The sequence below is a fragment of the Urtica dioica genome, chromosome 3 (assembly GCF_054948205.1).
Source record: "Urtica dioica subsp. dioica isolate 48M chromosome 3, U.dioica_male_clone48M_v1_H2, whole genome shotgun sequence".
Lineage (NCBI taxonomy): Eukaryota > Viridiplantae > Streptophyta > Magnoliopsida > Rosales > Urticaceae > Urtica > Urtica dioica.
Window position 1 is genome coordinate 16,845,965 of NC_142758.1, and position 15,176 is coordinate 16,861,140.

The 15,176-nt window shown below is 49.3% G+C and overlaps 1 protein-coding gene across 1 annotated transcript; it reads right to left on the minus strand.

Annotated features, from left to right (window-relative positions):
• Positions 1–1,379: 1,379 nt before the first annotated feature.
• Positions 1,380–2,960, minus strand: LOC149402444 (uncharacterized). The gene is made up of 4 exons (XM_089608381.1): positions 2,346–2,960; positions 2,173–2,265; positions 1,996–2,100; positions 1,380–1,932 (listed from the first exon to the last, which is right to left on the minus strand). The coding sequence occupies exons 1-4, from the start codon at positions 2,958–2,960 to the stop codon at positions 1,651–1,653; spliced, it is 1,095 nt and encodes a 364-aa protein (XP_089464507.1). The 3' UTR covers positions 1,380–1,650.
• Between the last annotated feature and the right edge of the window lie 12,216 nt (positions 2,961–15,176).

The following is a 15,176-nucleotide window of genomic DNA, read 5'->3' on the forward strand; positions in this document are numbered from 1 at the left end:
AGACAGGTACCTGTCAGGCTTTTGAGTAGCCCTCCCACTACGTCGAAGTACTACTTGACGAGATTCTGATGAGTTAGGTTGTGTTTCAGTTGGGGTAAGAACAGTTCTTACAGATGAGGTAGAAGCTTCCTCACCCAACTTTTCTTCAAGCACAATTTTGCTTCTAGGTTTTGCATCCTTCATAAAGTCCTCCTCAAGGAAACGAGCATTCCTGCTAACGAAAGTCTTATCGTCCTCGGGACTATAGAAGATGCAACCCTTGGTTTCCTTTGGATATCCCACAAACAAGCACAATTCTGATCTACTAGCCAACTTGCTAGTCTTTTGCCTTAGCACGTGTGCAGGGCAACCCCAAATTCTGATGCGGCCAAGATTCATTTTACGGCCAGTCCATCGTTCATAAGGAGTACCAGGAACCGTCTTGGACGGAACTTGGTTCAGAATATAAGCGGCTGTTTCGAGGGCATATCCCCAAAAGGAAAGAGGGAGTGATGAGTAACTCATCATTGATCTAACCATCTCCATAAGAGTTCGGTTTCTTCTCTCTGACACTCCGTTTTGTTGAGGTGTGCCAGGTGCGGTAAGCTGAGAAGCGATACCTTCTTCTTCAGGAAAGTCATCGAACTCTCCAGACATATACTCACCACCTCGATCAGATCGAAGGGTTTTGATCACTTTGCCAGTTTGCTTTTCCACTAAAGCCCTAAAGACCTTAAATACGCACTACAACATTTACAACATTTACCGACGATTTTTTTCGTCGGTAATAACCCTAAAATCGTCGCTAAATGTATTTAGCGACGATCTTAGCGACGATAAAAATCGTCGCTAATTCGCCGTGCCGAAATATATTTAGCGACGATTTAATCGTCGGTAAATATTTAGCGACGATATTAGCGACGATAAAGTCGTCCCTAAATGTTGTGACGAGAAGTTTTTTTTAATTTTTAAGCAGACAATTAGCGACAAATTTGTCGTCGCTAATTACCGCGGGAAAAAATCCCGCGTCAATTAGCCACGACAAAGTCGTCGCTAAATGTTGTGACGAGAAGTTTTATTCGTTGTGAAACAGATAATTAGCGACGACTTTGTCGTCGCTAATAGATGCGGGAAAAATTCCCGCGTGAATTAGCGACGACAAAGTCGTCGCTAAAACGTTGTGTGGAATAATAATTAGCGACGATTTTATCGTCGCTAATTATTATTATTATATTTTTTTTTCGTCGTTAATTATTTATTTTTTACGGTTTTTTTGTTGTGAAATTCTAAAATGAAAAATCAAATAAAAACTAAATTATATTATCCAAATCAACAACTAAATAATAAATACACAAAACAACTAATAAACCACTAGTCGCGACGTTTGTTTTGTCGTCCCGCCACTCGTTTTCCCCCTCCTCGACGAGAAACGCTCTTCTGCTGGCGCTGAAGTTCTGCAGGCTGCGGCATCGGAGTAGACTGACTTGGTCCGCCGGGCGTCGTCTGCTGGCTGGCATCGGGAGTCCTCTGCTGGCCGCCCGTCGGAGTGTGGACGTCGGGCGTCGGAGTGTGGACGCCGGCCGTCGGAGTCTGCTGGCTGTGGGATGACGGAGCCTGCTGCGAACTCTGCGGAAATTGGGACATGAACGAGCTATGGTTGAGGCCGGGCACCTAACTCTGTATTGTCTCGGCGAACGCGGCGAGGGTCGATGTCAACACCTCCTGAGAGACATATCCTGGTTGCGACGTCCCAACCTCCGAACCGTAGACTTCGGCGACATCAGCCGCCATCCGTGCTCCCTGTGGCACCAAACGTCCGACGCCGGTCAAGTGATCAGTCCGCGAACCCATAATATCGCGGATCGCCTGCTGCTCTAGAACGGAAATATCAACGTCCGCTCCTTGGTGCTCAACCTCCGCTCGCAACGTGTTGAACCTAGCGACCAGTCGATCCTGATATAATTAACTAGTTAGTATATATTAATCGAAAAATAAGAAAAATAAATGTAAACTTACATAACGTGCGGAGGCTTCAGGAGTCAGCCATTCGGACTTGTCGGACTGATGTTGGCGCTTGTAGTTCGCAAACAAGCTCTCGAATGCGCCTGTCTCGACGCTCTTCTGCATGTAAACAAAACTTCAAGTGTTAGATAATTTTAACGATTTGATGTATCATATAAACATAAAACTTACGTTTTTCATGCGGTGGGTCGAGAACCCAATCGTCCCCTGTCGAGTCTTTGCCTTCTTCTTCGCGCGATTCACCTTATTCTTCGCTTGTATAGCCTGTTGTAATATAAGTAAACGTACACGTAAATAACAAATCGTTTAATAACTTTCGATTAACGTAAATGATTCGATATTACCTTAAATTCATCGCTCGTATATCGTTGTATCAGCGTCTCCCATTCGGTGTCGAGCTTAACGGTCTTCGGTTTCAGCGACCGCGCCACCTGTACGCTGCTCTTGCAGTCGATGTCGAACCACGACCGCAATGTATGCCTCCAATCGTGAAGACGAGTCTTCGCGTCTCGAATGATTGCCGCATCGACAATCGCCTTCTTCTTCCCGGTTGCATCACCATCGACTCGAATGTCGTACTTGTCTCGAATCGCTGCTCGGATCTCGGCCTCCTTCGCCGGCCCCACGTTCGCATTCGTCCACCTTGGGACCGTAGGCGAGATCTTGTCTCGGACGACCAACCCGAGCGTGTTCGCGAACGTCGCGAGATCCGGATCCATCTCGCGCTCTGGCTGCAAGAACGACTGAAAGTCCTCGTTATAAATAACGACTTCCTTCACCCCGGGGCGCCGTGCACGCTCAGATCGAAGCCCGACCGTCGGCCCACGCACGGCCGGTTCGATATCCTCGTCTTCTTCTTCGAGGCCATCACGTACGGGCGCCGACTGGCAATAATTCAGGAGACGGGCTAAGAAGTCATCCCCGCCTCCGCTGCCTCCAGCTCCTGTAGCCGCAGCCATCTGAAATTCAAAACAAAATTTATTTAGTTATGCATTCTTAATGATTTAAATCAGTTAATTTAGTAAGTAAATGAAAAACGTTATATACTATCAATCATCGTCGTCTGACAAATCATCTTTGTTGTCGGTCCGTCTCGGACCGACGAGAACTAAGGCATCGCTTAGATCCACGCGACCGGTGCAAGGCCCGCACAGCGGCTCCCGGCCGGCCAAGTGCCGTCCAGCCAGCTCCCGGCCGGCGGCCGCCCGGCGTATGACCGGCCCAGGGCCGGCGCTGGCCAAGGCCGGCGCTCCAAGGCCGGCCCTCCACGGCCGGCGCTGGCCAAGGCCGGCCCTCCACGGCCGGCGCTGGCAAAGGCCGGCGCTCCAAGGCCGGCCCTCCACGGCCGGCGCTGGCCAAGGCCGGCGCTCCAAGGCCGGCCCTCCACGGCCGGCGCTCCAAGGCCGGCCCTCCACGGCCGGCGCTGGCCAAGGCCGGCGCTCCAAGGCCGGCCCTCCTCGGCCGGCGCTGGCCAAGGCCGGTGCTCCAAGGCCGGCCCTCCACGGCCGGCGCTGGCCAAGGCCGGCGCTCCAAGGCCGGCCCTCCACGGCCGGCGCTCCAAGGCCGGCGCTCCAAGGCCGGCCCTCCACGGCCGGCGCTCCAAGGCCGGCCCTCCTCCATGGCCGGCCGGCGCTCCAAGGCCGGCCCTCCTCGGCCGGCGCTCCAAGACCGGCCCTCCTCGGCCGGCGCTCCAAGACCGGCCATCCACGGCCGGCACTCCAAGGCCGGCCCTCCTCCAAGGCCGGCCCAACCTTGCTCACTCGGCCAAGGGGTCTTCAAGCCACCCCTTGGCTGCCTATAAATACAAGGGTCCTTCCCTTGACCCAGGTAATCCGAAATTTGAGTACTGAAACGCTGCCGAACTCATAACTCGCTCGTTTCTCTCAACTCTCGACCCCTAAACACTAAACCCTCTATCAACCACCTCAATCCTACTAATGTTGAGCGTCGGAGAGGTAAACAGAGGCAACCCCTCTGTTTTCCCTTTGTAGTTCACACCTCTTCGCTTGTGTTTCAGGTGCTTGGACGAAATAGACATTACAGACAGCTAAGGGACGACTTGAGATATCAAGTCCGACACGCTCGAGCCGGAGTGAGACCACTTGGTCCGGCCTTGGGTCTAACCATTTCCGGTTCCTAAATCGTTGTCCGAAAAACTGCGACAACATTTTGGCGCTAGAAGGAGGGGATCTCTCGACCTTGACGACACATTCCCTCTACCAGTTTTCTCCCTTTGTAATCACGACTCTCGAGAGATGAGTCATCTGCCCACTACCTCCGCGGGTACCCGAGCGACGAGCTCGAGGTACGGTCTCCGAAGCCTCGCGCACCGTCTTGAAGGGCAACCTCGCGATAGCGAGAGCCAGCCCCAAGACCCGGTGAACGACCCCGAGGCCGAGCTCCGAGAGGACACGGCCCGGCGGCTCGCGGAGCTCCTTGACCGTCCCGGCGTTGACAGCTCCCTCATCGCCGGTCTCCTCGGCTACGACGTCGAGGATCGATCTGCTCAAGATTACTCCGACCCCGAGTACGTGGAGGAGTCGAGGACCGACGAGGCCACCCCTAGCCTCGCTCAAACGCGACCCGAGAGGGCCAACGGTGCGTTGGCCGATCCTTTGTGCCCGGCGCGACAACAGGCACGGTCACAGTCCCGGGGACTCGCCCCCTCGGTTTCAAGAGGTGGCCGGACACGGCCCCTCGCCGAGGAGAGAGCGACTCTGGTCGACGATGGAGCCGATAGCCGAAGCGCTCGCCGAACGACCCGACCAAGGGCGACCTCGCCTCGACGCGCACCAAGCGTGGACCTTAGAGAGCGCTTGACGGCGCAGAGAAACTCCCGAGGGGAGGATCTCCGCCAAAGGCTAAATTCTCGAAGGGACGCGCTCCCCGCCACAACTCTTGGCCGACCTCAGGCCAATGTCGTGGACCAAGCGTCCAATGAACGCCAACCGGTGACCCCCGTGGCCCCGACGATTGGCCCTGCCAACGGGCTTGATATGGTCACAATGATCCAGAGCCTCCAAAACCAAATCATTGAGATGAGGGAATCAGGGAGGCAAAGGCCATACGGAGGGATCGAGGAATCATACTCTCCCTTCGCCGCACAAGTCCTCGCGCAACCATGCGTGGGAAACTTTAAGTTACCGTCCATTCCCCCCTATGATGGACGTACGGACCCCCACTTCCACGTCCAACACTATGAGACCTGGATGACGATGCAAGGGCAGACGGACGCCACCCTCTGCCAAGCCTTCAGCCTGACCCTCACAGGGTCGGGCTTTGAGTGGTTCCAAAGTTTGAGGCCTGGAAGCATCCCGTCCTTCCGGGCTTTGCGAGAGGCTTTCCTCGCTCGCTTTGCCACGCTTGTGGCACAAAAGAAATCGAAGACCCACCTCCTCTCCATTCGACAGGGGAGAAATGAGACGTTGAGACAATACCTCGCCCGCTTCACCGAGGAGTCTCACAAAGTCGAGGGCTTCGACGACAGGGACGCCATCACGGCGATTACCGAGGGAGTTCGCACGAGCGACTTCCTCAAGTCCATCGTCGGGCAAGTCCCGCGAGACATGGCGGAGCTGATGACAAGAGCCCGCACACATATGGGAATCGAGGACTATCTCGATGGCCGCGATGGCCGAAAGCCAGGAGGACAAGGCAGTCGCCACAGCGAAGAACGGGACGAAGATCGCCCCGACCCTCAGAGCAAGAGGAGCAAGGGAGGCCGGGCCCCTAATGGTCGCCCCCTCTCCGGTCCAAGATCGTCGCACGTTGATAGCTTCCGAGCGTCATCAACATACACCCCTCTGAACACTCCGCAAGAACGGATCCTAGCTCTGCACCGCGACGAGCTAGGAAGTCCGGCTCCTCTAGCGAAGGATCCCGCGAAGAGGGATCGGAACAAGTTCTGTGAGTACCACCAGGATCACGGGCATCTGACGTCCGAGTGCTATCATCTTAGGTGTCAGATCGAGGCCCTGATTCAAGTCGGGAAATTAAAAGAGTATGTCCTAAGAACGGTCGGGGCGGCCACGGTGCACGAAGGCCGTCCACGGCGGGGAAGGAAGGGTCCGACGACGGTGACTGTCATGAACCAGGCACCAATTGAACAACCGGAGAGCTCACAGCTGCATGTCGTGGGCTAAGCCCGTCCCCTCTTCTCATTATGTCATTTTATTTTAAGACAATCTCGAATTTCAATAAGGCCAATGGCCCAGGGATGTAATTTTTGACTATTTGTGCATGACAATTGTATCACATTTCACCTCGAAGTCTTTATCTTGCTGCATTATAATTTCTAGTCTCCTCTACGAGTACACGAGAAACTCGGGGGGCTAATAGGAAACAAAAAAGACGTGCTAATCGATTATGCCTTCGTTGGCAAATCGAGAAAAGTAAGACGCGCACTAAACGACAAAGACGTGCTAATCGATTATGCCTTCGTTGGCAAATCGAGAAAAGTAAGACGCGCACTAAACGACAAAGACGTGCTAATCGATTATGCCTTCGTTGGCAAATCGAGAAAAGTAAGACGCGCACAAAACAAAAAAGACGTGCTAATCGATTATGCCTTCGTTGGCAAATCGAGAAAAGTAAGACGCGCACTAAACGACAAAGACGTGCTAATCGATTATGCCTTCGTTGGCAAATCGAGAAAAGTAAGACGCGCACAAAACAAAAAAGACGTGCTAATCGATTATGCCTTCGTTGGCAAATCGAGAAAAGTAAGACGCGCACTAAACGACAAAGTCGTGCTAATCGATTATGCCTTCGTTGGCAAATCGAGAAAAGTAAGACGCGCACTAAACGACAAAGGCGTGCTAATCGATTATGCCTTCGTTGGCAAATCGAGAAAAGTAAGACGCGCACTTAACGACAAAGACGTGCTAATCGATTATGCCTTCGTTGGCAAATCGAGAAAAGTAAGACGCGCACTAAACGACAAAGACGTGCTAATCGATTATGCCTTCGTTGGCAAATCGAGAAAAGTAAGACGCGCACTAAACGACAAAGACGTGCTAATCGATTATGCCTTCGTTGGCAAATCGAGAAAAGTAAGACGCGCACAAAACAAAAAAGACGTGCTAATCGATTATGCCTTCGTTGGCAAATCGAGAAAAGTAAGACGCGCACTAAACGACAAAGTCGTGCTAATCGATTATGCCTTCGTTGGCAAATCGAGAAAAGTAAGACGCGCACTAAACGACAAAGGCGTGCTAATCGATTATGCCTTCGTTGGCAAATCGAGAAAAGTAAGACGCGCACTAAACGACAAAGACGTGCTAATCGATTATGCCTTCGTTGGCAAATCGAGAAAAGTAAGACGCGCACTAAACGAAAAAGACATGCTAATCGATTATGCCTTCGTTGGCAAATCGAGAAAAGTAAGACGCGCACAACACAAAAAAGACATGCAAATCGATTATGCCTTCGTGGGCGAATCGAAAAAACAAGACGCGCACAAGACAAACAGAAGACGTGCAAATCGGTTATGCCTTCGTTGGCAAGTCGAGAAAATAAGACGCGCACGACACAATAAAGTCGTGCTAATCGATCACGCCCTCAATGGCAGACCGAGAAAATAAGCCACGCACGATCAACCCGAAACAAAAGACCGTCCCTCGCGACGCACAAAGGCCGTCCCTCGCGACGCGCAAAGGCCGTCCCTCGCGACGCACAAAGGCCGTCCCTCGCAACGCGCGAGGGCCATTCCTCATGACACGAACCCGAGAGCGTTCATCCCGCATCCGTATAAAGGCGTAGATTTTGAGTTTCCACTCGATCTACGCTCGACCAGAAACTCGGGGGGCTAATGTTGTCGGTCCGTCTCGGACCGACGAGAACTAAGGCATCGCTTAGATCCACGCGACCGGTGCAAGGCCCGCACAGCGGCTCCCGGCCGGCCAAGTGCCGTCCAGCCAGCTCCCGGCCGGCGGCCGCCCGGCGTATGACCGGCCCAGGGCCGGCGCTGGCCAAGGCCGGCGCTCCAAGGCCGGCCCTCCACGGCCGATGCTGGCCAAGGCCGGCGCTCCAAGGCCGGCCCTCCACGGCCGGCGCTGGCCAAGGCCGGCGCTCCAAGGCCGGCCCTCCACGGCCGGCGCTCCAAGGCCGGCCCTCCACGGCCGGCGCTGGCCAAGGCCGGCGCTCCAAGGCCGGCCCTCCTCGGCCGGCGCTGGCCAAGGCCGGCGCTCCAAGGCCGGCCCTCCACGGCCGGCGCTGGCCAAGGCCGGCGCTCCAAGGCCGGCCCTCCACGGCCGGCGCTCCAAGGCCGGCCCTCCACGGCCGGCGCTCCAAGGCCGGCCCTCCACGGCCGGCACTGGCCAAGGCCGGCGCTCCAAGGCCGGCCCTCCACGGCCGGCGCTCCAAGGCCGGCCCTCCTCCATGGCCGGACGGCGCTCCAAGGCCGGCCTTCCTCCAAGGCCGGCCCTCCTCCATGGCCGGCCGGCGCTCCAAGGCCGGCCCTCCTCGGCCGGCGCTCCAAGACCGGCCCTCCTCGGCCGGCGCTCCAAGACCGGCCATCAACGGCCGGCACTCCAAGGCCGGCCCTCCTCCAAGGCCGGCCCAACCTTGCTCACTCGGCCAAGGGGTCTTCAAGCCACCCCTTGGCTGCCTATAAATACAAGGGTCCTTCCCTTGACCCAAGTAATCCGAAATTTGAGTACTGAAACGCTGCCGAACTCATAACTCGCTCGTTTCTCTCAACTCTCGACCCCTAAACACTAAACCCTCTATCAACCACCTCAATCCTACTAATGTTGAGCGTCGGAGAGGTAAACAGAGGCAACCCCTCTGTTTTCCCTTTGTAGTTCACACCTCTTCGCTTGTGTTTCAGGTGCTTGGACGAGATAGACATTACAGACAGCTAAGGGACGACTTGAGATATCAAGTCCGACACGCTCGAGCCGGAGTGAGACCACTTGGTCCGGCCTTGGGTCTAACCATTTCCGGTTCCTAAATCGTTGTCCGAAAAACTGCGACAACAATCTTCTTCCATCAAATCTTCGTCCTCAGTTTCTTCGTCATCGATAAACTCTTCTTCTTCAATATTTTCCAACAAATTCACTGCGTCGTTGCTCACGAGCTCTGGTATCGCAGACTGATGACGCGTTGACAGTGAATCTAAATCTAACGGTTCTACTAACAACTGAACTGAAGATGAAGATTGACCAAGAATGAGGTCAATATCAGGAAGATCCCACACATTTCGATGATTACACTCTTCGACAATTCGCCAATCAGGACCATTCAAGTTATCTTCCAAGTAGAAAACTTGTTTCGCTTGAGTTGCCAAAGTAAATGGCTCGTCTTTGTACCATTCTTTTGCCACATACACGCTTGTCAAGTTATTGTCGTTGCGTGTCCTTTTCCTCGGATCTTGATCACCGAACCAACGACATTGAAATAAGACGACGCGACAATTGTTCTGATACGTCAAGACAATGCCGTTTTCTACTTGACCGTAGAAGTCGTGACCTCCTTCACTTGGTACACATACCCCGCTATTCTGAGTCGTTCTTCTGCTATCACGTTGACGGGAGATAAATTTAACCCCGTTCCCTACACAACACGGATACGTCTGTGGTGCGAAATGTGGTCCCAATGCCAATGCATATAATTCGGAGGTAACGGATAATCCGTCTTGGCTCATGCGAAATACCTACATACAACCATTAACGAGTCGGTTATTAATTATCTCATATTCTTTGAGTTTGGTAGTCAAATACCTTTTCCCAAAACCACTTTGGAAACTCAAGTCGATGCGCTTCTTCAACATCTGGCCGACCTTCTAATTCCATGAGATCTATGTGTTCACTGAAATAAAATTCATGTTCATTTAATACATCACTTCGTATAAATATAATTCAAGTTCATTTATTTCACTCATTTACCTCATGAAATCGTCAATTTCGGGACAATTTCGTAAAATGTACCACTCAGCGAGCAATCGTATATTCTCATCTAAGCGTATCGTGGTCATCTTCCCGTAAGGCCGACAACTTGATGACTGAAACACCGATAACTCCCGTTCAACACCTTCAAAGTTAGACGCGACGTCTATTCATTGGGGCATGTTGAAACGATTCTCAACGCCTTCTAGATACCTTGAGCAGAATGTCAATGCTTCATCTACAACATAGGCTTCGGCAATTGAACCCTCTAGTCTAGCTAGATTACGCACAAAGTTCTTGAGCGTTCCAAGGTATCTCTCAAATGGATACATCCACCGCATATGAATTGGACCTCCGTTAATTGCCTCCTCCGGTAGATGCATTACCAAATGAACCATGATTGTGAAGAAATCGGGCGGGAAAATTCGTTCCAACTTACACAATATAAGCTTCACATCCTCTTGCGCCTTCTTAATGTCTGAAATTACCAGCGTTCTAGAGCAAATAAGTTTGAAGAAGTTGCAGAGCTCTATTATGGCATCTCGAATTGTTCGATCCAGAAAAGGACGAATAGCAGGAGCCAACAGGCGCTGCATAATCACGTGACAATCGTGAGACTTCAAACCCGTCAACCTCCCATCCGCGGTAACATTCTTCTTCAAATTCCCCGCAAAACCATCGGGAAATCTGACAGATCTCAAGAACTCAGTAAACCGCTTCCGTTCTGAAGGTGTCAGAGTGTATGACGAAGGCAGTTTCATCCATCTATCTCCTTCTTGGTACAAATGAAGCTCGTGCCTTATGTTCCATTCTGCCAAAGTCAACCGCGCCTTATCTGTGTCTTTCGTCTTCCCCTCGATGTTCAGCAAGGTACCCAGAAGATTGTCGCATACATTCTTTTCTATATGCATTACATCGAGGTTATGCTTCAGCGTAAGACTCGACCAATACGGCAACTCGAAGAAAATACTTTTCTTTGTCCAATTCAGCTCACTCGCATTGCGCTTTCGTTTCTTCCCGCCGAAGTCAGGGTGCTTCCCCGGGGTTGCATCTCCCACTAATCGCAATTGTCGAAGTATATCGCTCGCTGATTTTCTCACTGGTGGTGGTCGTTTCTCATTTCGTACCTTGTACAGTTTGCTCTTCCTCATCGGGTGTAACAACGGCAAGAATCATCGATGATCGCAGTAAACAATCTTGTTTCGAGCCTTGAAAGATGGTGTGTCGTTGTTACACGTCGGACAAGCAAGGTACCCTTGACCACTCCATCCCGACAAACTGCTTCTCGCTGGAAAATCATTCACCGTCCATAGAAGTACGGAAAACAACCTGAATAGCTCACCGGTCGAACCATCTCTCAACACAACACCGGTTTCCCACAATTCCTTCAGCTCATCAATCAGCGGTCGTAAGAAAACATCCATGTCTTTTCTCGGCGCACTACGACCTGGTATAAGCAATGTTAACATCAAGTACGATGTTTTCATGCACAACCACGGCGGTAAATTGTACGCAGTCAAGACTACCGGCCACATACTGTACGATAAACTCATGTCACCAAATGGGTTGAAACCATCGGCGGCAAGTCCAAGCCGGACGTTCCTCGGTTCTGCCGCAAACATGAGATATTTTCGGTCGATCTCCTTCCACGTTGCTCCGTCTGTAGGATGTCGCAGTACACCATCCTCTTTAATGCGTTCATTCTCGTGCCACTGCATCTCTAGAGCTGTGTGCCGACTCGCGTACAGTCGCTTAAGTCGATCTTTTAGTGGAAAGTAGCGCAACACTTTATGCGCTACTTTTTTTCCACCGTCTTTCTTCAGCCACCGACTCTCATTACAAACTGGACACTCGTCTAGATTGGCGTTGTCCTTCCAAAACAATGCGCAATCATGTTTGCAACGTGAATCGACTCGTAACCCATACCAAATCGACGCAATTTCGCCTTTGCTTCATAGTGTGACTCTGGAATCGTGTTGCCGATCGGATGAGATTTTTTCAGTACTTTCAGTAGCTGATCAAACGACTTATTCGTCCACTTGTTCATCACTTTCAAATGAATCAACGTGACAACAAATGAGAGTGACGAATACTCCGTACAACCCGGCCATAATTCTGTGTTCAGGTCGCTGAAAAGGTCATCGAACTGTCCACTCTGGTATTCTGCATTCGGGTCAATATTGTCATCGTCACCGTCTACGTCGTTGTGATCTAAGATATCGTGTACAGCATCAAACATCCCGCCTCCTCCTCTGTAATCCGTCTGATACTGCATTACGTCATCTTCTTCCTCCCCGTGAAAGTTCCACCTCGTGTAATTCCTCTTAAATCCTCTGATAAAGAGATGATTCTCTATATCTGGAATTTTTTGCATCAACACGTTGTTACACCTCTTGCATGGACACTTAACTCGTCCTTCGACATTTACGTGTTGTCGGGCTATTGCCATGAACTCTGTCATGCCAGCCGCAAACTCAACGCTTAAACGTTGGTCCTCGATTATCCAATTCCTATTTGGATAACTCATTTTACCTATAGATTGAACATTTCAAAATTTAGTAGTTTTCGGATTTTATTTTATAATTTCACGATCCTACCGAAATTTCGGCAGAACCTCCCCTTTAAACTTAACAACCCGGCATCAAGCCTTTAACTTTAAATCTGCATAGAAACATCCTAAATCGAACCTTAGTGGTTCGATTATTAAAATACATAATCCATAACCAACTAATTAAATTCACATTGTTATTCATTTTTAAATCCGTAACCAACTAATTAATTTCACATTTTTATTCATTTCTAAATCTATAACCAACTAATTAATTTAACATGTTTATTCATTTTTAAATCCATAACCACCTAATTAATTTATTCATTTGTAACAAAAATTAAATACAATTTCAATTAATCCTAACAAAATTTCTAATTTACTCTAACAAAATTAATCCTAACAAAATTTCTAATTTACTCTAACAAAATTTCTAATTTCAATTAATCCTAACAAAATTTCTTAATTTAATAATTTCTAATTTACTAATCCAAACAAAATTTCATTTCATAATATAAATATTTATATATCTAATCCTAATTTATATTTTTATATATATATATATATAAATAATTATACTTATACATAGTTTAAACATTTATATAAATATTAATATTTATATATGTATATATATACATACTTGTATATATCGCAGACTGAAGGACTTCGGCGTCGGTGGCGGAACGGCGGAGGATGGCGGCGGGACTCGGGTGACCTGCAAATGGGAAGAGAGATGCGTGAGGACCGGAGGGGAGAGAGAGAGAGAGCAGAAAAGGGAGAGAGAGAGCAGTGAAAGTGAGAGAGATAGAGAGAGGGATAGCGACTTACAGACGTGAGGAGAGAGAAAGCCGGCGGAGGACGGCGCAGCTTCAGATGCGCGGCCGGAGAGAGAAAACCGTGAGGAGAGAGAGAAGCCGGTTAGGAGAGAGAGAGAGGCCGGTTAGGAGAGAGAGAGACATGAGGACCGGAGAGGATTGGCGGAGGACAGCGGCGGCGGAGGACAACAGCGTAGGCGCGGAGGATAGCGGCGGCGGAGGACAACGGCGGCGGAGGATGGGGAGGGGATAAAATGCGTTTTTGATTTGGGGATTTAGGTTGAAATGAGTGAACTGAAATGGAGAAAACTGAAACGCGCGATCTGGTATTTAAAGACATTTAGCGACGATTTTATCGTCGTTGAATCGTTACAATTCGTCACTAATTGAACTTACGTTTTCAGTTCATAATCAGGCATTTAGCGACGACTTATTCGTCACTAAATGTTTTTGTACATCTTTAGCAACGATATTCTCGTCGCTAAATCATTTCATTTTAATTAAATTGGAGGGATTTTTCCCTCTTTAAAATTCGTTAAAATTCGATATCATTTAGCGACGATTTGATCGTCGCTAAATGTATAGCGACGACATTTAAATATTTAGCGACGATTTGATCGTCGCTAAATGTTTTCGTTTTAATTAAATGGGAGGGATTTTTCCCTCTTTACAATTCGAAATTAATTCCTAATTATTAGGGACGATAATATCGTCGCTAACTGAATTCACAACTATTTAGCGACGAGTTTTTCGTCGCTAATTACCGACGAGAAATTCGTCGCTAATTATCTTTGCCGCCAAACTTTTATATTTTTGGCACCAAACAATCCGCGACGAGATTATCGTCGCTAAATGGGTGATTAGCGACGATTTATTAGCGACGATAAAGTCGTCGCTAATAGTTTCGTCGCTAAATGTGGTATTTCTTGTAGTGACGTTAAAGGTCTCGGATTTGTGTTTGAGCAAATAGACAAAACCATATCGCGAGTAATCATCGGTGAAGGTAACGAAGTATTCGTATCCCCCACTTGCCTGTTGGCTGAGCGGACCACATACATCAGAATGTATAAGTTCCAGCAACTCAGTGGCACTTCGACCCTTATCGGAGAAAGGTCGCTTAGTAATTTTTCCTTCTATGCAGGATTCACAAGTAGGTAGTGAACCTATTACAGAGGCTTGGAGTGGACCATCCCTCACAAGTCTCTTAATCCTATCTAGACTGATATGAACAAGTCTTAAGTGCCATAGGAGTGTTGATTTTGTTAGATCGGAGGATTCAGAAAGTTTGATCCTCTTTGGCTCCCTAATTAGATCATTATCTATTTCGGTGTCTAAAAGAGAAGGTTGAGTGGGATAGATGTAGAAAAGAGCATTCTTCATACATGCATCAGTGACAAAAGAATTATCACGAAACAAAATACGAATTCCATTCTTAATGAACTTTAAACAATAATCTTGCTCAAGAAGACGAGCAACGGATATTAAGTTCTTCCCAAAGGTAGGAACAAAATAAACATTATTCAAGTTTAAAGTGAGGTCTTCAGAAGACAGCGTCACGGATCCCACAGCCTTTGCAGACACCAGGCTCCCATCACCCCATTTGAAACAGAACTCGCCTTCCTCTAAGCTTTTGGTTTTCTTGAAACCATTCAAGGAACAACAAATATGGTTAGTAGCAGCGGAGTCAAGAATCCACATTGATACATTATCAGCGACTAAGCATGCTTCGGTAACTAGTACAATACTCTGTTCCTTTGCTTTGAGATAGGCGGGACAGTTCCTTTTATCGGCCTTGTAAGGTCCCTTCTCAGTTCTAGAGGCGGAGGCTTTGTGCTCAGTAGCATGTGCCTCTCCTTGATTCCTCTTTCTCTTAGTGAGACCTACAGCAGTGTGAAGTTCCTTCATAAACTTGGTAACAGTGTACTC